General features: G+C 58.7%; 1 protein-coding gene across 1 annotated transcript; it reads right to left on the bottom strand.

Annotated features, from left to right (window-relative positions):
- Positions 1-615: 615 nt before the first annotated feature.
- Positions 616-20,362, bottom strand: Thop1 (thimet oligopeptidase 1). Its single transcript, XM_047532437.1, has 13 exons — positions 20,203-20,362; positions 17,245-17,457; positions 14,157-14,305; positions 12,751-12,858; positions 10,475-10,577; positions 7,698-7,858; positions 6,218-6,353; positions 5,430-5,796; positions 4,838-5,039; positions 3,206-3,392; positions 2,999-3,127; positions 1,413-1,549; positions 616-1,021 (listed from the first exon to the last, which is right to left on the bottom strand). The coding sequence occupies exons 1-13, from the start codon at positions 20,216-20,218 to the stop codon at positions 866-868; spliced, it is 2,064 nt and encodes a 687-aa protein (XP_047388393.1). The 5' UTR covers positions 20,219-20,362; the 3' UTR covers positions 616-865.
- Positions 20,363-22,487: the final 2,125 nt, after the last annotated feature.

The following is a 22,487-nucleotide window of genomic DNA, read 5'->3' as shown; positions in this document are numbered from 1 at the left end:
GCACCCCAGGCTGGGGGAGAACAGTGGCCCCAGAGCCCTCCCCCAGGAGTGAGGCCTGGGGCGGAGCTTGGCCCTGGCCACGCCCACAGGCCTTGGGAAGAGAGATCACAGCCCAGCTTCCGCAGCTTTGCTGGACCACAGCGCGTGTCACCCACTGCACAGGCCTTGGTCATGAGATCAGAGCCGTCTCCTGGTGGGTGCTCGGGAGAAATTCTTACCTGTGGGCCCGAGGCAGGAGCTGCCAACCGTGCAGGCTGCACCCAGGAGGCCCCACTGGCACCAGGCCATGAGTGCAGCGCTCAGCTCCCTGGGCTCCGGGGTTAGTGGGGCTGAGCGTGGAGGGGGAGGGAGGTACTTGCAGGAGCAGAGAGCTCCTGGCGGGCGACCCCAGGACGGTGGCTTGGTCAGGTAGACCTAAGGGTCCTTCCCAGGTTCCCAGCGTGAGATTGTCCCAGCACACCAGTGTCTGGGGCTGCGGGCTGGCCAGATCCTGAGGCCGAGTGGGACGTCGGGGGGTCCCAGAGACATCTCACGTGTCCAAGAGTAATGGCCACCTTCTACTCCTCCGCGACCAGCAGACAGAGCCAAAGACCAGCAGGGAGGCCCCTCTTTTGTTTAAAGTGTTTAATGGCTGCATCTCAGAACCAGCTGGTCGGACCAGAAGGCGCCCCGGAGGGAGCCCTAGTGCAACAGGACCAGGCCTCCCGCCCAGGGCTCAGCTGGCGCAGGAGCCTGAGCCGGAGGGGGCCGCAATGTGACACCCGAGACCTGGACGTGACAAGGACAAGGAGAAGCCGCCCACCCCAGGCGGGGCTAAGGCACAGGGCAGCGGGAGCGTGGGCTGGACGTGGAGCTCAGCAGCAGGTCAGCAGGCGGGCGGCTCGCAGCCCTCCACCTGCAGTCCCTTGCTCAGGAGGAAGGCGTCCTGCCTGGGGTCTCGGCCCAGGAAGAGCTTCAGCATGGCGCTGGCGTCCTCGGAGCCGCCGGGCCTCAGGATAGTGCTTCTGTAGTCCATGCCGACCTGCCAGGGCAGAGGAAGCGGGGCCGGGCCACCAAGGGAGGGGTGTGTGTGCAAAGCTCGCCAGGACCCAGCACCAGTGGGACGCCTCGTGGCTCTTCTGGCTCAGCGCTCTGAAGGCCCTGGCCGAGCAAAGGCTGGACAAACTGCCAGGGTCCCGCCCTGTCCAGGACGCAGGGCCAAAGACAGTGCTGTGCTCTACGGGCCTGGCTTCAACCCTGCCCCCTCTGCCACCTGGCAGCGGGCCTGGCAGGCGGCACCACACAAGAGGCCCAGGGCGTGCTAGTCCTGGTCCTGGACTCGGGACTCGGGACCATGGCTCACGAACCCTGGGCTGACGCAGGCCAGACCCTGCCCCTGGACGCCCCAACCCGTGACTGCACCGCGCACTCACCTTGCGGTTCAGGACACCCTCCTGCTTGAAGCGCGTGTGGAACATGTCCATGGAGTACACCTCGCTCCACAGGTAGCCATAGTACTGGGCGTCATAGCCTCCTGCCAGGTGGCCGAAGGTAGCAGGCATGTTGGTCCCTGGACAGAACGGTGAGGCTCAGGCACAGCCTCCTGGGCACTCCTCCTGTGGAGGCAGCCCCACCAGGCAGGGGCAGGTGTGTGGCTGGCGGCCAGGGGGAGGCCCGCTCGGCAGGCAGGACAGGAGCGCCTAGAGGTCCCACAGGCAGCACAGCACAGGTGGCCACAGGGGCTTGGGCTGCTGGCTCCAGGCACCCACTGGTGGGCCACGTGCTGCCGCACAACAGCAAGGCACAGCAGCCACACCTGTTGGCCCAGCAAGCCAGGAGGCCAGGGCAGGGTGTGGGCAACTGAGCCAGATCTTGTCTCAAAATAAAAACAAGGGCTGGGCTGGGCGCAGTGGCCATGCCTGTAATCACAGAGACTCCAGAGGCTGAGGCAAGAGGATCGAAAGTTCAAGGCCAGCCTCAGCAATTTAGTCAGCCCTGTCTCGAATAAAAAATAAGAGCTGGGAATGTGGCTCAGTGGCTAAGCACCCCTGGGTTTAATCCCCAGTACCAAAAAAATAAATAAAGGCTGGGGACAAAGATCGGTGGTAGAGCCCTCGCCCAGCATGTGCGAGGCTCTGCGGTCCAGCCAGGTACTGAAGAAAAAAATTCCATGTGAGGGCTGGGGAGACAGCTCAGTCGGCAGAGTGTCTGCCTTGCAAGCACAAGGCCCTGGGTTCGGTCCCCAGCACCGCAAAAAAAAAAAAAAATTCCATGTGAAAAAACCTCCTAAGTGCTAACAAGATGTTAATCCATAAAAATTGCTGTTTCTACAAATATAAAAATAAAAAATTTTTAACATAAATAGCACCTGCCCTCAGGTGCACACACCTGCATAAATGTGCGCACGCACACAGATCAAGGATGCACACCCTATCAACTCGAGGGGATCAGAAATGACTATTCTTCCCTGTCTTTTTGACTCTGCAGCCTGTCACACTTTTGGATCATGAAAACCTTAGTTCCACTCATTGGCGTCTCTAAGCAAAAGCACAGAGGAAGTGGGCCCGAGAGCCAGCCCTCCCTGGACACTGCCCGCAGGTCGTCGGTGCTTTGCCCCTCCCCCCAGCGACTCCCACCCACCGGGTAAGAGGTGAGGACAGCCTCGGTGGCGCAGCTGAGGACTCCTGTGGGCCAGGCACCCAGAGCCACCCTGGAGAAGGGAGCGGGCAGGAAGGGCACCTGCAGCCCTGTGGACGCGTGGGGCTGGACTGCCCTCTGGGGCAGGGCACGTGTCCTGGGCAGCACGCTGGGGAGCAGCTGGTCTGGCCTATGCCCACTCGTCAGTCATGACCACGAAAGTCCTGATGTCACCCTGTGTCCCTCTGGGCAGTCACCCTGGCCAGGAAGCCTTCCGGTGGGGAGGACGCCGCGTGATGGAGCAGGGAGCAGGAGGGTGGCCCCCACCTCTCCAAGGCCTTGCTCCCAGCATCGAGGGCGGGCTGGGCAGGCGAGTGGCTACCTGGCGTGGCCGGGACCCCGAGGATCTCCTGGCAGAGCCGGGCGTACTCCTCGGCGGGGTCTGCGTCAGTCTGCGTGTGCAGGGCCTGGTCCACCTTGGCGAGGACGATCTGGCGCAGGTTGAAGAGGCCTGGCGGGGGAGGGAGAGGAGGCTGGTGGGCGTCCTCAGAGGTCCAGCCCTGGCAGGACGCGCCGGGCCCGGGCGCACCTGTGTTGGCCTGCCGAGACTCGATGAGCTTGTCCAGCAGCGGCTGGGGCACGGCACCGCCCGTGCGGTAGTGCTGGGACATGCGCAGCAGGGGCTCCTTCTCCCACACCCAGTTCTCCAGCATCTGCGACGGGGCCTCCACGAAGTCCCGCTCCACGTGCGTCCCGCTGAACATGGCGAACTCCGCCTGGTGTGCAGGACAGTCTCAGGGCTCAGCTGCTCTAGACGTCCTGGCCCGGCTGCGCCTGGGCAGAGCCGTGCAGGCCGCCCTCCTGAGCTCCAGGGGCCAGCGGGCGACGGGCTGGGCACAGCCCTCCCCACGGTCATGAAGCCTGGAGACGGGCCTGTGCTCCCCCGTCCCCGGGACCACCCCCCAGCAGAGTTCTGCTCCTACAGGACAGAGGCGGCGCATGCTGGGCCCGGCCGTCTTCAACAGGACTCAGAAAAACCCGAGCAAGACAGAAATTTACAGACTGAACTTTGCTCGAGTTAAAAATGGGCTCGTCAAAACCCACTGTGTGTTCAACAGTGGGGAACACTCGCTCTCCGGCCTCGAGCGGAGGCAAGGTGACACGCGCAGTGTGGACGGAGCTCAGTGAGAGCCAGACGCAGAGTCGCTGTCACTCCACCGACAGGAAACACGGAGAACAGGCTACTGTGGACACAGCAAGCGGGTTCGCGGGTGCCAAGGGTTAGGGACAGGCCAGCACAGTGAGGAGGATGGCAAGGTCCAGATCAGCCTGGGCACCTTAGCCAGCCCCGTCTTGAAACAGAGAGGGCTGGGACGGAGCGAGGCGGGAGGTACCCGGCTCACCGCCTGCCCGAGGGCAGAAGCAAAAACAGCACAGGGCTGGGGTCACTGGTGACGGTCGTACAACTTGGAAATACGTTCGACGTCACCACATGCCCGTTCCCAGGGGCACCTGCCTTCCCTCCTCAGGACGCTCTCTGGGGACAGAAGCAGGGTGTGAAGCCAGGCGGCAGGCGTGCCCAGGGCACAGCCTGCCTTGCCACTAGAGGTCGCCCCAACTCTGAGCTGCCATCTCCAGGGGCCACACCTCAAGCCACCTGGGCTGGCAATCCTTGGGTCCTGGGTGGCACTCTGAGCCCGCCTCCTGAGGCCTCTCTGGTTCCCTCGGGCTTTCCTGGGGTCTTGGGCAACGCTGCCCACCAGGAGCGGCAGGTGCAGACCAAGCCCGTTCCCAGCACGCAGTACGTGGATGATGGCCCAGCTCCCCAGGCTCCCGGGCTGCACAGTGTCCTCCCAGAGCCACTGGCGCGGGCCCCAACCCTCAACCTCAGAACGGGATGTGCTGGGGTTGGGGACTTCAAGAGCAAGCACAGGTACAAAGGGCAGCAGGTGACCCTAGCCATTCCGACCCAGGGAGGTCAGGCCTGACATGTAAGGGGCGACCTCGAGGCACAGGGAGAAGACGCCCTCTAGAGCCAGAGGCTCCAGAGAAGCCAGCCTGCTGCACCGCAGCGGCGGTTCTGCCTGCAGGACACGGGGAAGTAACGTTGGGCCTGAAGCCGCTGCTCTGCCAGCCTGGGATGGCAGCTGGGACATGGTCGTGATGGTCACCGTCTCCACAGGGTAGTCAGGCTGAGGAGCCCACAGGACCCCACACCCACCTGCGAGCAGAGCTGGTGCATCACGTGCCCAAACTCGTGGAAGTAGGTCTCCACCTCGTCGTGCTGCAGCAGGGACGGGGCGTCTGGGGTGGGCTTGGTGAAGTTGGCCACCATGGCCGCGATGGCGATCTGGCGGCTCCCATCCTGCCGCAGGCAGCCTGGCTGCAGGCCGAAGCAGGCCGCATGCCCATATTTTCCTTCCCTGGGAAGGAGGCAGGGTCAGGTCTGCAGGGCCCAGGACGAGACGCCAGGCCGTCCCACTCTGCCACCTGACTCCAGCTCCTCCAACCCTGGGTTCAGAGACCACAGGACCCGCAGGACCCTGCACTGTGGCCTCAGTGCAGGAGCATCTGCCTAGCTCTCCAGGCCAGCGTGCCGAACCCCGCATGATGGAGCCCCACTCCCAGGTCAGGGCCTCCCAGCATGAAGCCCAGGGCCTTGTGCAGAGCGCCCCAGGCCCTCAGCCACCTCGGAAAGCAAAGCGCTGGAGACGACCAGGGGTCACCAGGCACCCCTCAGCCCCGCAGAGCACAGGACACCCAGGCAAGCCTGGTGAGCTCCTCCCCAGAACGGCCCCTCCCACTGTGCCCACCTGGGGTAGAGGTCCAGGTAGAACTTGCCGATCACCTCCCCGGAGGCTGTGTCGCGCACCGAGTAGAGCCGCACGTCCTCATGCCACACGGTGGCGCCCTCCTCCAGGTCAAAGGTCAGCCCCAGGAGCTCCTGGTAGATGCCCAGCAGGCCCCTGGTGACCACCTGCATGGGGAAGTACTCCTTGAGCAGGTTCTGGTCCACACGGTAGCGCGTCTCCTCCACCTGGTTCATGTAGTAGCGCATGTCCCAGGCGTGGATGCGGCCGTCAAACGCCAGACCCCGCTTCTCGCACTCGGCCTTCTTCAGCTCCAGGATCACGGCCCGCTCCTGCTCCCCGAGGGGCTTCAGCTTCTGAGCCAGCTCGTCTGGGGGAGGCGGGGCTCCATCACGCGGGGTTCTGCACGCTGGCCTGGAGGGTCGGCTTCCCACCCGGGGTGGGTGCGGGCCCGAGCAGGGTCCACTGCGGACGGCAGGCTGGCACTGTGCCACGCCCCCAGCACACGCAGGAGGGTGTTCCTCATCCTAGTCTCCACAGGGGGACGCCCAACGCAGGGCTCTCCGCCCAGGGCTCCAAGTGGGGCGCCAGGCACAGGCCTCGCCCCAGAGCCTAGGCCATTATCCATGCGTGAACGAACCCCGGCTGAACCAGGAGCAGGGTGCAGCACAAGCACTCGATGGAGAGAAGACCCAGGCCCACAGCAGCACCCGGGCCCCCAGCACTCCCAAGGTCTCAACTCACACCTGGGCCTCCCGTGGTCTCCCGGGGGAGGTGGGGATGCAGGTTACCTAGGAAGGCGGCCACAGCCTGGCTGGTCTTGGCCATGTTCATCTCCAGGACATAGTCAGCGTGTGTGCGGAACCCGAGCAGGCTGGACTTCTGTGCCCGCAGGGCCACCAGCTCCTTGAGGATGGCACAGTTCTCCTGCAACCACACGCCCACACGCCCACATGAGCTGAGGGGCCCGCCGCCCTCCCGGGCCACCCTCCTGGCCCTGCAGCCCGCAGCCTGGGTTGCCCTGCCCTCTGGCCCGTCATAGGTGCCTTTTGCCCTCGAGCTCTTCTCAGAACCAGAGAGGGTGTGACCTGGAAGGGGACACACAGCTACAAAGGGAGTAACACTGGGGCAGGGACTGGCCCCAGGAGTGGGGACCCCATGGCCTCCAGGCAGTGGCTCTCAGAGCCCGTCCACTCCCACCACACGGGCAGGGCAGACTGACCTGTGCAGGTCACAGCCACCGAGCACAGAGACACGGATGCCGTGAGACCCGCGTGGTTCCTGCTCCCCAAGGCAACGCGGAGGCTTGCTCGGAACAGAACAGCCCCGAGCGCCACTGGGCCCCGGAACCCAGGTAAAACTGGGGATCTGTGTGGGGCAAAGTCAGACGAGGGGACCCAGGGGACAGCCAGCAGTGCCCATCTCCATGGTGCCAAAGGCAGAGCTCCCCTCAGGTTTGGGTCTCAGGATGCACTCTGTCCCTGGGCCCAAGCCTGGGGATCGGGATGGGACATGGGGGCAAGGACCCTGCAGGTTACACCAGGCCGAGGCGCCTGGCCCCGAACCCTGAGAGCACGTTTGTGCAGCGGCCAGCACAAGCTGTGGACGAGGCACAGCCCCACCTGGGTGTGCTGCTTCTCTGGGCCACACCGTGGGCTGCTGTGAGGTGGTCCCTGGAGCCCAGTGGGGTCTGACTGCCTAAGGAAGCCATCCCCAGGGTTTAGCCTCCTGCGTGCATCTGCCTGCTGCAGGCTTCCCACACTCTGCACGGCCAGTGAGGGCATAGTTCAGGCCTCTGCCACCAGCTCCAATGTGGTGGCCTGCCCCACTGTCCCCCAGCAAGAGATGCTAGACGAGGACACACACCCAGAGGCCACCTGGCCACACAAGGGCTGTGGGAACCACAGGGTCTGTGTGGAAATGCACAACCAAACACCAGGCCACGGCAAACGGGCTGTGCCCCAGAAGGTTTGCCACAGCCGTACATGAGAGGAGGACCCAAGGCTGCGGCAGGCGAGGGACAGCCTGAGAGCCATGCCTGGAGCAGCCCTGGACGAGAGCTCAGGAAAGGGCAGCTAGGGCTCACTGTGCCCAGGCAGAGCTGAACCCAACACACACCTAGAGGGGCAAACTGAGCCCCAGCAAGGTCTCTGTGGGTCACCAAACCGCAGCTGGCAGAGGCCAGATGGTCCTGGGGACAAAGTCAGGAGGGGGCTCACAGCCAGTGGACAGCACGCTGGGCCAGTCAAGGCCTGCAGAGGGGCCTCTCACCTCCTTGCAGCGGCAGTTGAAGGCCTCCTCCACCTTCCTCCGGGTCTCGGGCACGTGGCACTTCTTCAAGAGGGGGAAGTAATGGGGGTACTTAAGGGTGACTTTCAGCTTGTCATCCTCCGTCTTCTCCAACGAGTTCAGAAAGTCCTCGGGGAGTCCTCCTGTGGGAACAAAACTCAGTGGCTGTTAAAGGAACAACACGTCTGTAGGCTGCCCAGGCAGGGTGCAGAATGCATGGACTTCCCATGTGCAAAGGCTGGGGATGGCGGTCAGCAGGGAGTGGTCACTGAGGACAGCAGCTTGCAGCACCCTCAGCAGGATCCTGCCCGGGGCGGCCCACAGTCTTCTCACTGGGAAGCCCTTGGGTCAGAAGAGCCAAACATGGCGTGGGCGCTCAGGGAGCCTTTTCCTAGCTGCCCTGGGCTCCCTCCCTGGCATGTGGGAGATGGTGGTAGTGGGGTGCTGGTCAGGACCCACGCACGAGAGATGTCAGGGAACCCCGAATGCTAAAAAGGAAAACAAGGAGCAGCAAAGCACCAATGGAGAGCCTCCAGGCCAATCCTAGCCACACCACTGCACCCTGCCCACCCTTGCCCGCTGTGGCCCCAAACACCTGTGTCTGGTCACTTCCCCATCCGTCCAGACACACAAAGCCTCACGAGCACACCAACACTGCTGTGGAACTGTCCCTTCCGGGGCTCCTCCCTTAGTGGCACCATCAACGGCTGATTGCTGACAGAGCCCTGCCTTCCCGCGGAGACCCCAGCAGGGACGCCCAGGCCCCAGTGCCACACGCTCACGGTCAGACCCAGGCACGGGCAGGCCGTCACAGGCCATCTGGGAGGCAGCCTCGGCGTGTGGGAAAGGACAAGGAGTTGGGTTCCCAAGAGGTTTCCAGGTTGGGGTGGAGCAACGACCAGACAGCCAGGCCTCAGCCCCGCTAGGCTCTACGCTGGCCCAGCAGGTGCACACTGGGCAACTGGACAGGTAAGTCAGTTGTGGACACCCCAGCTGGGGCCCAAGGACCCAACAGCACCAACGCAGCCCACAGAACTGACTCCGTGGGCCCTGTCCACACTGCCTTGGGACCATTGGGGCCGTGACCGCATCTCCCCTCCACCAGGGTCACCCCCACGGGAGTGAAAGGGACGGCCGGACCTGTGTGGTTGGAACCGAGAGTGTCAGCACCTACTTGGAGACCTCCAGTGTGGACACGGAGTACGTGTGCACAGATGCCTCCCCACCCAATGGGGTCAGACGCAGGCTACCTCGCCCTGGAGTGCTGCTTGTCGGGGCCATCACGGGCCACCAGGAGCTGCAGGTGCTGCCGTGGCCCAGTGCCACAAGGGAGAGCCAGCCCACACGCCAGCCCGAGGCGGCCAGCGAGAAGCGCTGTCAGCAGCTGGCTGGTCGAGCCACCAGAGCCACGCTGTCCACAGCACCCTCCTGGCTCTGGGAGGGAGCCTGGAATGGGGACCACCAGTGGCAAGCAGCAGCAAGCACAGCTGGCACCCCGTCCTGTCCCTAAACATCCTCCACCGAAGGAGCCAGGTCCTTTGATGCCGGGCCGGGACAGGGAAGGTGCAGGACAAGCGAGCAACACACCAAAAGGCTAGCAAGTGCTCACACGCACACGCCCAGAGGCAGGCGCTAGGACACCAGTGGACTGCAGGCTGGGCGCCACTCAGTGGTCATGGTCAGCACCGAGCAGGGTGCAAGGCCCTATGTTCCACCCAAGCACCGCGCCCGTGCACGCCCACACACACACAGAAGGCGGCACGGGAGGCGACTGAGTCAGGAAGCTCTGCACCCCTGCTGGTAGGAACAAGTCCCCAAGCGCAGCACAGGGACTGCCAGCACTAGGGGACGTGGGGGAGCCGCAGAGCTGCCAGCACAGATGGAACAGTGGTGGCAGTGCCCACAGACCACGCCCGAGGGGGTGTGCCTCTGCACAGCAGCCCTCCCGCAGCAGCCGTGGGTGGCGACACCCACTGCGTTCCAGAGCGGGGCCTACAGCAGCGACACGGCGCTTTAAAGTCCACCCGGCCTGCCCTCTCCCAGGGTCAGGAGCCAAACGCTGGCTCTCACTGCCAGTGAGGCAGAGATCAAGCAAGGGGGGCAGATGAGCTCGGGGCGACAGTGCCTGGGCTCGCTTGGGAGGCCGTGCCTGGACCCTTGTGGCCTTCCTGGCCAGCCTCCTCAGAGGCAGCCACTCACACGTCAACGGCCCTGATGACACAGTCACATGGAATGGTGGGAACAGCCAGCTTGTCTGACCCCCCGCAGAGTCCTCAGAACAGGACCTGGCCTTTTCGTCCTCGAGGGATGGAGCGGGGGGGACATGTGGCACATTCCCGACTGGCAGCTCAGAATGCGGACCCGTGGCACCGCAGAGGCGGACAGAGCAAACCTGCACTGGGAGGCGTGTCCTTGAGACCACGCTGCAGGCCTGACGTGGTTCGTGGCCAGTGGTTTGGGGAAGGGAGCAGCAGACCTGCAGGACCCACACGCAGCCCCAGCTCTCGGGCAGCAGTGTCCGTGGCCAGCTTCACCTGGCTCCCAGCGTCACAGCAAGCCAGGGCTCCTGCCACCTGGGTAGGGTCCTGGTCGCACGCGTGATGGCCCTGAGGAGGACCTGAGTCTGGGTTCTAGAAGGCCCATGAGCGTGCCAAGGGAAGACGCGCCCCACCCAGGGGGCAGACACAAGTGCCTCCGCCTCCTGCCACCCCAAGCACAGAGGCCACAGGAGGAGCAGTGGCCCTCACCGCAGGCCATACCTAGCTCCTCACGCGTGAAGGGCAAGAAGGTGGTGTCCTCGTTCAGGTTCTTGTTGAAGTCGATGCACAAGAGGCTGAGCTTCTTCTTGATGCTCTTGATTTTCTGCAGGGAAAGACACAGCAGTGGAGGAGGGAGGCACCGGAGAGGGCGGAGGCCCTGCTGGTTCCTATCAAGGGCTGCCGAGCACTGAGAGGCTCTCCTTCAAGACGAGGGCAGGAAGAATGGACAACAGATGGAGAGAGTAAGGAACAAAAGCAAACACAGCCAAGCGCAGCAGAGCACGCCGACATCCCAGTGACTTGGGAGGCTGAGGCAGGAGGATCGCAAGCTTGAGGATGGACTTTGCGACTTAGTGAGACCCTGTCTCAAAATAAAATGTAAGGGGCTGGGGATAGCTCAGTTGGTAGAGTGCTGGCCTTGCAGGCACAAAGCCCTGGGTTCGATCCCCAGCACCGCAAAAAATAAATAAGTAAATAAAAATAAAATAAAATAAAATGTAAAAAGAATTAGGGATGTGGCTTGGTGATAAAGTGACCCTGGGTTAAAAACTCAGTACAAAAAAAAAAAAAAAAAGAGAAGAAAACCCCAGATACACATGGGAAGGTGGGAGATATCCAGCCACCACCTCCACAAAAGCGCTACCTGCAGGGCCCGGACCCTGGGAAAACCTCCAGGCTTCGCCCTCTTCTGTTAGGGATCCAGCCAAGAGCTTTCTAGAGCTTGCAAGCAGGAATTGCCTTCAGAGACCACAGTCTAACCTTTTGGGCATTTTGACAGACAAGTCTACATCCTCTATCTGATAAATATGGTTTTCCAGAAACAGTTAAAACGCTGGGGTTGTAGCTCAGTGGTAGTGTGAGATACGGGGTTTGATTCTCAGCACCAGATAAAAAAAATAAATGAATAAGTAAGTAAAGTTATGGAAAGGGAAAAAAAAAAAAAAAAAAAGGAACAGTTAAAAACTGACCCCAGGAAAGTGCTGTCCAACTCACAAGGAACAACCCTAATGGCCTTCTCCAGTCCTGAGGGTATTTCCTTCTCCTGGGGCCTCATGCAAACAAACGAGCACTCTACTGACTAGGTGTGAACAGAGCAGTGAACCTGGAGAGTGCAGGCAAGGTGGTAGAATCCCCTGCTCACCAGGGCCACTGTCTCCGGAGGGATCCTTGGTGTGGGGGGGGCTGCCTCAGCTCCACCCTCTCTGCCGGGTTCCCGGGGAGCCTGTGCACCCCCACTCAACCCAGCACACTGATCCCTGAGTCTCGTGGCTGAGCTAAGAACCAACAGCCGCCTGGGCTGGGGTCTGCTCTTGGTCCCGAGGTGGATCCAGTCCCACTGTAACCAGCACTGAATTTAACCAAAAACATACCTCCCAGTTCCAGTCCCCTCCACCACTGGTGGAGATGCCCATTTCACCAGGGTGGCCTCTGTGTCAAGCACTGGTCACCTGCAAGGGCTGCAGGCCCGATGCCGGTACTGGCCCTGTCTCTCCTGTGCTGATGCTCTGGCACCTGGGCCAGTTGGCCCGGGAAGGCGGTCCCTCCTGGGGTGCCAGATCCTATACTGGGCACACAGCTCACCCTGAAATGCGCCTCTCAGACGCAACCCCACCAGTGCAGCACCCACACCTCCTGGCCAACACACGCTCGCTCGTCACTCCAGGGTCAGCCCCATGCCCAGCGCCAGTGGAGCTGACGCCCAAGGCAATCCGCCCCAGGCAAGGCTCTCGCCACAGCCCGCCAACAAGCCTGGCAGTCCCCACAGGGCCCTGTGTCACACCCCTGCCCTGGGAGCTGCAGCGAGCCACCTTCCAGTGGTGCCTGCCCTGGTCTGCCTCTCGGAGCCCGCGTCCGAGCAGCGCTCCAAGCTCTGCACACGCCAACTCATGGAGTCCTTCAGAGGGACGGGGAGGTGGTCCTCAGAGTGGCCCCTTGGAGCCAAGTGGTGGCACAGAAGGGCTGATTTGGGTTGCCAGGACTTCGATGTGGGCCTGCACGGGGCATGTTCAAAGCTGCAGCAGCACTGACCCACGATCCCCGTTATGTTGCCGCCCCCAGGAAGGGAGCGAGGTGCCCGCCATGCGCCTGTGTGGGCACCACAGGAACTTGCCACTGGACCAGAAGCAGGCAGCCAAGGCTCTCAGGCTCAGGGGTCTGACCCTCCACATTCAGAGGCAGCACAGCCTGAGTGGCTCTGGACAGACCTGTCTTCCCAGAGCTCATCCTAGGGAAGACACTCCAGGGAGGCGGGCCAGGGACAGAAGCCACACACTCACTTCCTGAGTTTCCTTGGGGAGATGGAGCCCGTTCCTCCGGCCAAGCTTGATCAGCCGCTCCAGGTAGCGCTGCGCCTCCGGCCTCAGTGAGTCCTTCTGAACTTTTTCCTGCAAGTACCAAATGGAAACATTTAAGTGAAGAACCGGAACAACACCATATGCCGGCCAGGAAGCAGGACTGACTTCTCTGGTGGGAGTGGGAGACAGTGCGGCTGCTCTGGGAAGCAGTTGGGCAGGCTCCTAAAACCTAATCAGATGCCCACCCCGGCTGGGGCTACGCACGCCTGGGCACTAATCCCAGGGAGATGATGCCCCATGTCCACGTGCGATCTGAGCTGAGCACCTGCTTTGCTCTCAATGGCCCCAGATGAAACAGGCCAGGGTAAAGAGGAGCAGAGCTGGACCGTGTCAAGGCTGGCACCTGGTTGTGGAGCTGGGCAGCAACCATGCACCGTGTGGCCACACAGGAGCATGCAGGCACTCTTACGAGGATGCGAACCTGCCGGTACCTCCATACAAACAAACTTTTCAAAAAATTGCTTTACTGGACCACCAGCTCCTCAGCACTCTGAACCAGAGCGTGCAGCCACCCTGCCTCCAGGCCACCAGCCTGAGTGTGGCTGGCAGCAGCAGAGGCACCAAGTCCTCACCTCCGATCGCAGGAGGATGGTGCACATCCCTCCACAGGCCTCATCGTCCACCACATCACCCCTTGGGCTCCGTGGGCAGAGGCTGGGCTGGGAATCCAGCAGGGCCTGTGGGAAAGGCCTGCAGCTCTGCAGACTAGGTGCTCTGCCGCAGTTGTTCTTGTTTGTCACTGTCTGTCCTTTTTAATTCTAAGTCACACAGCAAACATCATTTTTTTGGTGGTAGTGGGGATTGAACCCAGGAATGCGCTATCACTAACCCACATCCCTAGCCCCTATTTCAAGGCAGGGTCTTGCCAAGTTTCCCAGGCTGGCCTGGAACTTGCCACCTCCTGCCTCAGTCTCCTGAGTCCCTGGGATGACAGTGTGGCCACCATGTCTGGCCACGCTTGCCATCCAAAGGGCGTTTAACTCCTCTCTGTGATGTGGCCATTGTGGTCATCTGTCCCTAGAACTGCTGTCATTGTAATGCCTTTATTTGGAGCTGGGGATTGAACCCAGGAGTGCTTAACCACTGAGCCTTTTTTTTTTTTCTTTTTTAATTTTTTAATACAGGGCCTTGCTAAGTTGCTGAGGCTGGCTTTGAACTCACAATCCTCCTGACTCAGCCTCCTGAGTCACTAGGATGACAGAATAACACCACACCCAGTATCATTATGCTTCATAAAACCAAGAGAACAGCGCTCTCCAGTCCTGACGTCAGCTGGCCTGGCACCTCCTCGTTCCACCCTGCCACCCGGCACCTCCCTGGATTCTCACCTGCAGCCAGACAATCCTCTGGTACACATCCTGCCTCATGCTCATCTCCACGTCGAACTCAGAGAGCTTTTTATCCGCCTCTGTGCTGGCCGTCCGGATGTCCTTGGATGGAGAAACGTGCTGGGGGAAGTCAAGGATATTCCTCTGGACTAGAACAGGTGAGAAAACAGACAGGTGGGAAAACAGCCCTGGACAGCTGGCAGGGGCCACCACCCTGCCCAGGCGCATCTGTTGGTGCCTCCTCACTGGACATCCATGAGGCCTGAGCTAGACACTAGTTCAGAGACAAAAAGCTGTTACCATGGCCTCAGGAGACACAAACTCAACTCATGACACTCCAAGGTAAGGAAGACCATGACAGAACATGTGACAGACCAGGGGCCTATGAGCTCAATTCCAAAGAAGAGTCACACAGTCAATGGCTACATACACCAGCCACGCTGGGGCTTCCAAAGCCTAGCCGCTCGCTGCTAGAGCAGCAGCATGGACGCGGCAGCCCACTCCCAGCGGCCTGTGGGAACAGGAGTGCTCAGTCTCACAGACACCTGTGCACACGCCCGCAGCAGGGGTCCTGGTGACCACGGTGAGCAGTCCGAGGACGGGTGGACGTGTGCGAAGGGCGCTGCATGCGCCCACACCTGGAGCGTCGCTCAGCCACGAGCAGGCGAGGCTCTGACACATGCTACAACGTGGGTTGACCCTGAGGACACTAAAGGCCACACAGTGTGGCTGCATGGACAGGAAACATCCAGGACAGGAGAGTCCAGAGACAGGACATGGCGTTGTGAATACCAGAGCTAGGGAGGGACAGAGGGACACAAAGGACACAAAGTTTCCTTCTGGAGCAATAAAAATGTTCCAAAAAGAGAGTGCTAACAGCTGGGCAGCCCTGTGAATACGTTAAAAGCCACTGAAGCGTAGGCCTGAAGTGGGAGAACTGCATGGTCAGTCACACAGCTCAGTAGAGCAGTTTAGACAAAGAAAACGGAGCTGGGAACACTGGTCCACGCCTGCAGTCCCAGCGACTCTGGAGACTGAGGCAGGAGGATCATTGAGCAGGCCTGGGCAACACAGCAAGACACCGTCTCTGGGTGAAAAGGCAGCATACACTTTGCACTGGAGGGGTTCAAATCCGTCTGATCACCACCAGGATTCTGCAGCCAGTGCAAATGCCCAGCCTGCTCGTGTTACCCTGCACAGCAAGACCTGCCGGGCAGGGAGGAGGCCAGGCCCCTCAGCCTGGAGGCACTGAACACAGCACGGCTTAGGAGCAGGATGACAAAGTTCTGGGACGCCCAGCCTAGGGATCGCCCGATACTGCAGGTACACTACACGTGACAGCACAAGCACCGAGGGGTGGGAGTGGCCTCTGGGGTCAGAGAAGGACCAGGCTCAGCCACGGGGGAGGAGGACTCAGGTCAGGTGGCAAGGCTCTGGGGGGAGCGGGGAGCTCAAGGGCAGAGGACGGGCACACCCAGGCTGTGTCCGCATGCCGAGGGCAGTGCCACCATCAGCTGTGGCTTCCTTCACCACTGCTCCGGCAGCCCAGAGGAACAGGGTGAGCAGCTACAGGAGGAGGTGAGAGCATGAATGGCGAGTGGCACGGTCACACCCAGGAAGAGGTGAGGAGAGCTACCCGAGAGCCCTGCAAGACTCCAGCCAGGGGCAGAGAGGAGGAGCCACCACTCGACACACAGGGACAGCGTACATGCTCGGGGCCAGAGTGAAGAGGCAGAGCTGGACCCAGCCCCAGCCTCTGCCAGTAGCAGCAACCCCTCTGGAGTCGGCCCGCCACGGCCACGGACGCAAATCCAAGCTGGAGGTGCCTCCAGGACGCGAGAACCCCGGGCTAGAGCTCGGTGATTCTCCATGGTTCCCAGGAAAGCAAACCCATGCCCAGAGACTGGGGCAGGGCATTTCCTTGCTGCCGGTTCTCGGCAGCGAGCTCTCTCGCGTTCCTTAGGATGCACCTGTACACCACCAACCTCTACAAAGTGGCTCTGGGACAGTTTTCTGATCCCTTTGACCAGGAATGTCAGTCCTCACAAAGTGAGCAGAGGGACCTAAGGAGAAGAGGAGGATGTGCTGGGTGGCCAGGGGCACACTTGAGGTGGTCACCCAAGTACAGGGTGGAGGCTGAGGAAGCAGGTGGGGCAGGACACAAAAGGAGGCTATGTGGCTTGAGCACCATTGGTGCCCTCCCTGTCCCTAAGGAGGTGAAGCAGCGCAAGGCCTCACTGGGTGCAGCTTCCTAGTCTTAGATTTCCCAGCCTCAAGGACTGTGAACCAAAATAAACCTCTCTACAAATGACCCAGTCTCAGGTATTGCTACAGCAACAGAAAACGCACTAAGATGACGGGGGCGGGGGGGCCACACCTGTAGTGCCAGCTACCTGGCAGGCTGAGGCAGAAGGATCTTGAGTCCAGGAGTTGGCAATTAACCTGGGTAACATAGCAAGGACTTGTTGCAAAACAAAACTAAAGTTGGGTGCGGTGGCACATGCCTGTCATCTCAGCAACCCAGGAGGCTTAGGCAGGAGGACTGTAAGTTTGAGGCCAGTATGGGCAACTGAGTGAGGCCCTAAGCAACTTAGGAAGGCCCTGTCTCAAAATAAAAAAACAAAAGGGGCTAGGGACGTGGCTCGGTAGTCAAGTGCCCGGGGGTTCAATTCCTAGTACCAAAAAATAGCAAACAAACCACAAAAGCAAAACAAACTAAGACACGGGCAGAGTTCATTAGTTCAACAGAAAATATCCTCTGGACTGGGGAAGAGGTTAGATGGGACTCAGGTTTCACGGCTGTCACGTGAGCTGGCTCCCTCCTGTTTCAGGCTCTCAAATGACGTAACCCAGGACAGCTGGGAATGGAAGGGCAATGAGGTGGAGGGACACAGGGCAGGCGTGCCTGTCCCTCCTGAAAGCTTCAGGATGAGAGGCAACTGCTGGTGCCTGACCCAGACGGGCACGCTTGATGTCCAGCACCCTGGAAGCAGGTGAGCTGCCTGCGGTCAGCGTCACAGAGTGGGAGGTGATCGGCACCAGGCCCTGAGCCTGCCACAGGGCCTCCTGGATACTGAGCAGGGCTCACCTGTGTAGGATACCTCCACGTCGGCCAGCGCCTTGAGCGTGCTCTCGTAGGAGACGTCCTCAAACTCCTGTGAGCCCACCTGGTCGTACACATGCTTGGTCTGCTCGATGAGCTCCTTGGTCAGCGCCTCGATCTGCTGCGCACTCAGGTCCCATCTGAGGTAGTTCACCACCGAGCAGGGGGTTGCTGAGTCCAGCACATCTCCTGTACAGGCTGGACAGAGAGAGGCCAGCACCAACCATGTCTGAGCAAGTGCACACCAGGATCTCACGAGGAAGCACAGACTGCAGTGACTCTGTCCTCCCAAGTCCCTCCAGGGACACAGAGCAGCATCTGGGGTAGCTGTGGTAGTCATGACCAAGGGAGGGAACGCCATTGGCATGAAATGATGGAGACTGGATGCTGCTCAGCACCCCACAGGCCCAAGACACCCAGCCCAGAATGTCAACCACCCTGCTGTTAAAAACCTTGCCTAGAGATCCAAGCACCCACAGTTCAGGCATTAACAAAACGGGGGAGCACTAGACCACCACTGCACTCACCACTCAATTCCTACCATGCTGCAATGCTGCAGAGGAAAAAGGAGGCAGAAAAGAGGGGCTTCCCAGAGAAGCCCCTTCTTTCTTTTTTTTTTTTTTTTTTTTTTTGCAGTACTGGGAATCGAACTCAGGGCCTTATGCTTGTTAGGCAAGCACTCTACCAGCTGAGATATCTCCCTAGCCCGAGAAGCCCCTTCTGTTTGCTCCCTCCAGGTTCCACCCAGGTGGGGAGCACATGGGCTCCTGAAAACTCATTAGGAGGAAATGCAGCCCCCACAGGTGCTACAGGAGTACAAGGGGCCTCACCCACCCACTCCTGATACTCTCTGAGAAAGGGGTTTATAAAATTTAGACGGATGGGCAGGGGACCCTGAAGGAAGGTCAGAAAATGAACTGCTTATGGCTGGGCACAGCAAAGCTGGTGAAATCAGCTGTCAAACCCTGATGCACAGGACCTAGTAGCACCTTGCAGTGTAGACCCTGGGTTGAGATCTGTTCTTTACAGGGCCAAATATTTTAATCATGAGCCATATACAGCCTCTGTCCCAGGGGCTGTATAAGAATAGGCAGGCCAGAGTTTGCCCAGTCCTTCAATGAAAGGCTTAAACTTAAATCCTGAATAAAACAAGGCAGAGTCCTGGACAGGGGGCCTGTCAACCACATATGCATTCTTACAAAGGCAGGCGTGGATACGAGTTCGGACTGCAGAAGCTAAAGTCAAACTGCCTGGGTTGGAACCCCACCTTGCCACTCGCTGGCTGTGGGATCCTGGCAAGACTTTAATTCTCCAGACCTCAGTATTTCCACTTATAAAGTGGGACAATGTAAGACACAGAGTACTGACTCTCTGAGAACTCAGTGAGGGATCAGAGCAACACATCATGCATCCTAAGTACAAGAATGTTTTCAGGTGGCAGCTGCTACAGCACACTACAATCACTCATCTAAAAACATTTAGGCCAATGATGTCTCAAAAATCAAACTTTCCCCTCTATTTTTGAAAGGTAATATAGTAAGTAGATAAGCCATATGTTATATAACACCCAGGTAGATCAGAGTAACACCCTATAGCCAAATTAGTCTTTCTGCAGTGGAATGAGGAAATAAGCACCAGGGTTTTTCTCTTTTGGCACTGAAGACAGGTGGGACTGGACAGTTCTCTGGGATGGGCTGTCCTGGGCACTACAGTATGTGAAGCAGCATCCCTGGCCTTGACTCAGTTCATGCCAGGAGCACCCCCCCTCCCAAGTCATGACAGTCACAAGTGTCCTTACAGGTGGCACAAATGCCCCAATTAACCACTGACAGACTGAGAAAAAGAAAGTGCATCACTCAGATTTTCTGGCCAAATGACTGCTGCACACGTCAAGCAAATCATTCTGTTTATGGAGCAGTTTCAATTTAAAAACTATAGAAAGGGAAACGTGCAGCCATATTAAAATTTGCGGTCAAGAGCGCATGAGGAGCTCAAGAAAGATGGAGAACAATGGGAATGGGAACTGCCAAGAAATTCTCCAGAGGAGCAAGGATTTGAAGACCCTGTTAAGTCCACTCAATCTGTAAATATTCACTGGCTGCAGCCTCTGTGCTGGGTCTCTGAGCCAGCAGCAAACAAGGCAGACGACATCCCTGCCGCCCTGAAGCCTCCACTGGCCTAATTATTATTATTAACATTACATTTGCCATCCTCATTGTGCGCCGGGAAAGAACTGAGGGAGGACAGGCAGGCATGAGAAAATTCAAGGATATGAGCAAGGAGGCAGCACATAAGCGAGCAAGCCTCTAAAACACAGAAACAGGTCACAGTGCTCCCCTGATGAAAACCCTTCCAAATAAAAGGGTTCCCAGGTGCTTGTGTTTTAGCCAAAACGACTTTCATCCCCCCCACACACACACAAAACCCTGGTGTTCCAGACTCGCCGCCTCCGCCCTGGGGGTCCTCCGTCAGAGGCAGCCTCCCTAGCGGGCAGGGCCGCTGTTTCTCCCCGGGAGCCCGGGCTCCAATGCCACTTCCCCAGAGACGCCGTCCAGGCCCCTCCGTAAAGAGGGCCCCTGAGGCCGCCCTGGCACGCCACCCACCCCCGCCCAGAGCCCTCGCTTGCTCGTCTACTAGCTGAAGGCCCGTCTGCGCTCCAGGACTCCAGGAGGACCGGCTCTTCGTTCACCTCTCCCCGGAGTCCGCCCCGGCGCCCGACCCGTCCCTGGGGAAGCTGGAGAAGTTTGCGGAATGGAGGAAGGGCTGGAAAAGTTGGTTCATTCATTCGGCAGACCAGGGGCTGGGTCACCCGCCAACTCCCCCCATTCCGGGCCCCGGGTCACTCCGCGGGGTCTCAGGCCCAAGTCGCGATCCCGGGCGGCGCGCGGGCGCAGGGGCCGCCGGGGTCCGGCAAGCCAGGCCTCGGCGAGGGGCGGCAGGTACCTGCGGGGGGCTTCATGGCGGGCGAGTCTGCTCCGGCGGCACCCTTGCTGCACCTGGCCAGCGTTTAGCAGCCTCAGCTGCGGTGGGCACCTCGAGCGGCTCGGGTCCGCCGCCGCCGTCGGCCGCAGACTGAGGTGCCCGCCGCCCGCGCGCCCAGGGCATGCTGGGACAGCGCGTGCGCAGGGAAGGCAGGGCGCTCGCGCGCTGGAGCTCCGCCCACACCTCGAGGCCGCCGGCTCGCTGACGCGCCACTCTACGCATGCGCCACAACCCTCGCGGTCCGTTATTGGTCCTCAGACACGGGGGGGCGGAGCTACGGGCGACACCCCCAGCCCCGACCGCCCAGCCAAGGCGGAAAGAACGTTTCCATGGAAACCGCGCACACCTGCCTCTGAGCCTTTTCCGCCAGCTCTTCACCTGGGCTTCAGCCGCCTGAATTCATTTGTACTTGCCTCCTTTCTTTCTTCCTTTGTTTTTGGTGCTGACGATTGAACCCAGGGCTGCTTTACCACTGAGCTACATCCCCAGCCCTTTTTATTTTTTGAGGCTGACCTAAGTTCGCTAAGTTGCTGAGGCTGGCCTTGCAACCCTCTTGCCTCAGCCTACCCAGTCACTGGGATGGCCCAGCTGCCTCCTGTTCACAATTGTGTACTGGGTTGGTTTTATAAGCTTTCTCCCTCGCGTAGGGGCCTCTTGTTATGGATTGCTTATAGTATCCCAAGGCACTTTTTTAGGTTATTTCCTTAGCATCCTGTCTAGCTTCAAGCATCTAAGTAATAGTGTAGGTACCCCACGTGTCAACTAAATGCGTTTCATCAAGTTAAGAAACCACAGTTAAAAAAAAAAAGAAGCATAAGCTAGTAAGTATAATAAAGTGTCAATAAACGAGCTGGGCACAGTGGCACAGGCCTGTAATCCCACCGACTGGGGGTGGGGGCAAGACAGGAGGATTGCAAGCTTGAGACCAGCCTCAGCAGTTTAGCAAGGACTTAAGCAATTTAGGGACAGCCTGTCTCAAAATAAAAAATAATAATAGCACTAAAAAAGGAGGAGGGATGTGGCGCAGTGGTTAAGCACCCCTTGGTTCAATCCCTGGCACAAAAAAAGAAAAGTGTCAGTAAAGGGACCCATGACTTCATATCACAAGTTTTGGAACAGTGCAGTAAACTGACCTATATCCAGTGATGTTCTCTGTTAATCTGGAATCCATCTAAGGGTGGGGGAGGGAAGGGGGTGTGTGGACGGGATGTGGCTTACTTTAAAAAAAAAAAAAAAAAACTCACCTTTTTTATTTCTTTTTTTTATTTATCTTTTAATTTTTTACAGACTGCATTTTGATTCATTGTACACAAATGGGGTAAATCATTTCGTTTCTATGGTTATACACAGTGTAGATTCATACCACTCATGTAATCATACATGTGCATAGGGTAATGATGTCTGTCTCATTCCACCATTTTTCATACCCCACTCCCTCTCATTTCCTTCTACATAATCTAAAGTTGCCCCATATTTCTCTCACTCCCCACCCACCAACCTTTTTTATTTCTGCACAAGAAAAGTAATTGATTGTGCATGTATTTTAGGCATTGATTGTGCATGTATTTTAACTAGGATAAAAATGAATTGAGGGCTGGGGATATAGCTTGGTTAGTGGTGTAATTGCCCAGCATGCACAATACCCTGGGTTCAAACCCTAGCATTCCCTTCAAAAAAAGAATCCGGACACTGGCAACTCTAACAGTGGTGGTGGTCAGTCCTGTGTCATCCCTGGCACTTCCCATCACTGTTTTTGATCTCTTGAGAACACTAAACTTAACCCTACATCAGTCTTCACTGTCTCTGTACCCTATGCTTGGGGTTTTCCCGCTCCTTCAATACAAACATAAGGAAGAGGTCTTCCCTAACCCTCCAAGGCAGCTTAGCTCCCCAAGCGTGATGACAACATCACCACTTTTTCCTCCTACTGATTGCCATTAAGGGGAAAAAAAATTTTTTTTCCATTTTAGTACTGGGGATTGAACCCAGGGGTGCTTTATCATTCAGCTACATATATCTTCAGCCGCTTTTATTTTTTATTTTGAGACAGAACCTAAGTTGCCCAGGCTGTCCTTGAAGTTGCAATCCTCCTGCCTCAGCCTCGGGAGCCACTGGGATTACAGGGGGGTTACTAGTGAAGTTTCTTGATCCTTTATGGAGTAGTTGACTGTCTACCCCAATTCAAGGCAATGAAAGTACTTTGCTGCTTTTTGTAGTTGATTTGCAATGAATATTTGCTGAATTAA

The sequence above is a fragment of the Sciurus carolinensis genome, chromosome 17 (assembly GCF_902686445.1).
Source record: "Sciurus carolinensis chromosome 17, mSciCar1.2, whole genome shotgun sequence".
Taxonomy (NCBI): Eukaryota; Metazoa; Chordata; class Mammalia; order Rodentia; family Sciuridae; genus Sciurus; species Sciurus carolinensis.
This window is presented reverse-complemented; position numbering and strand designations above follow the sequence as displayed.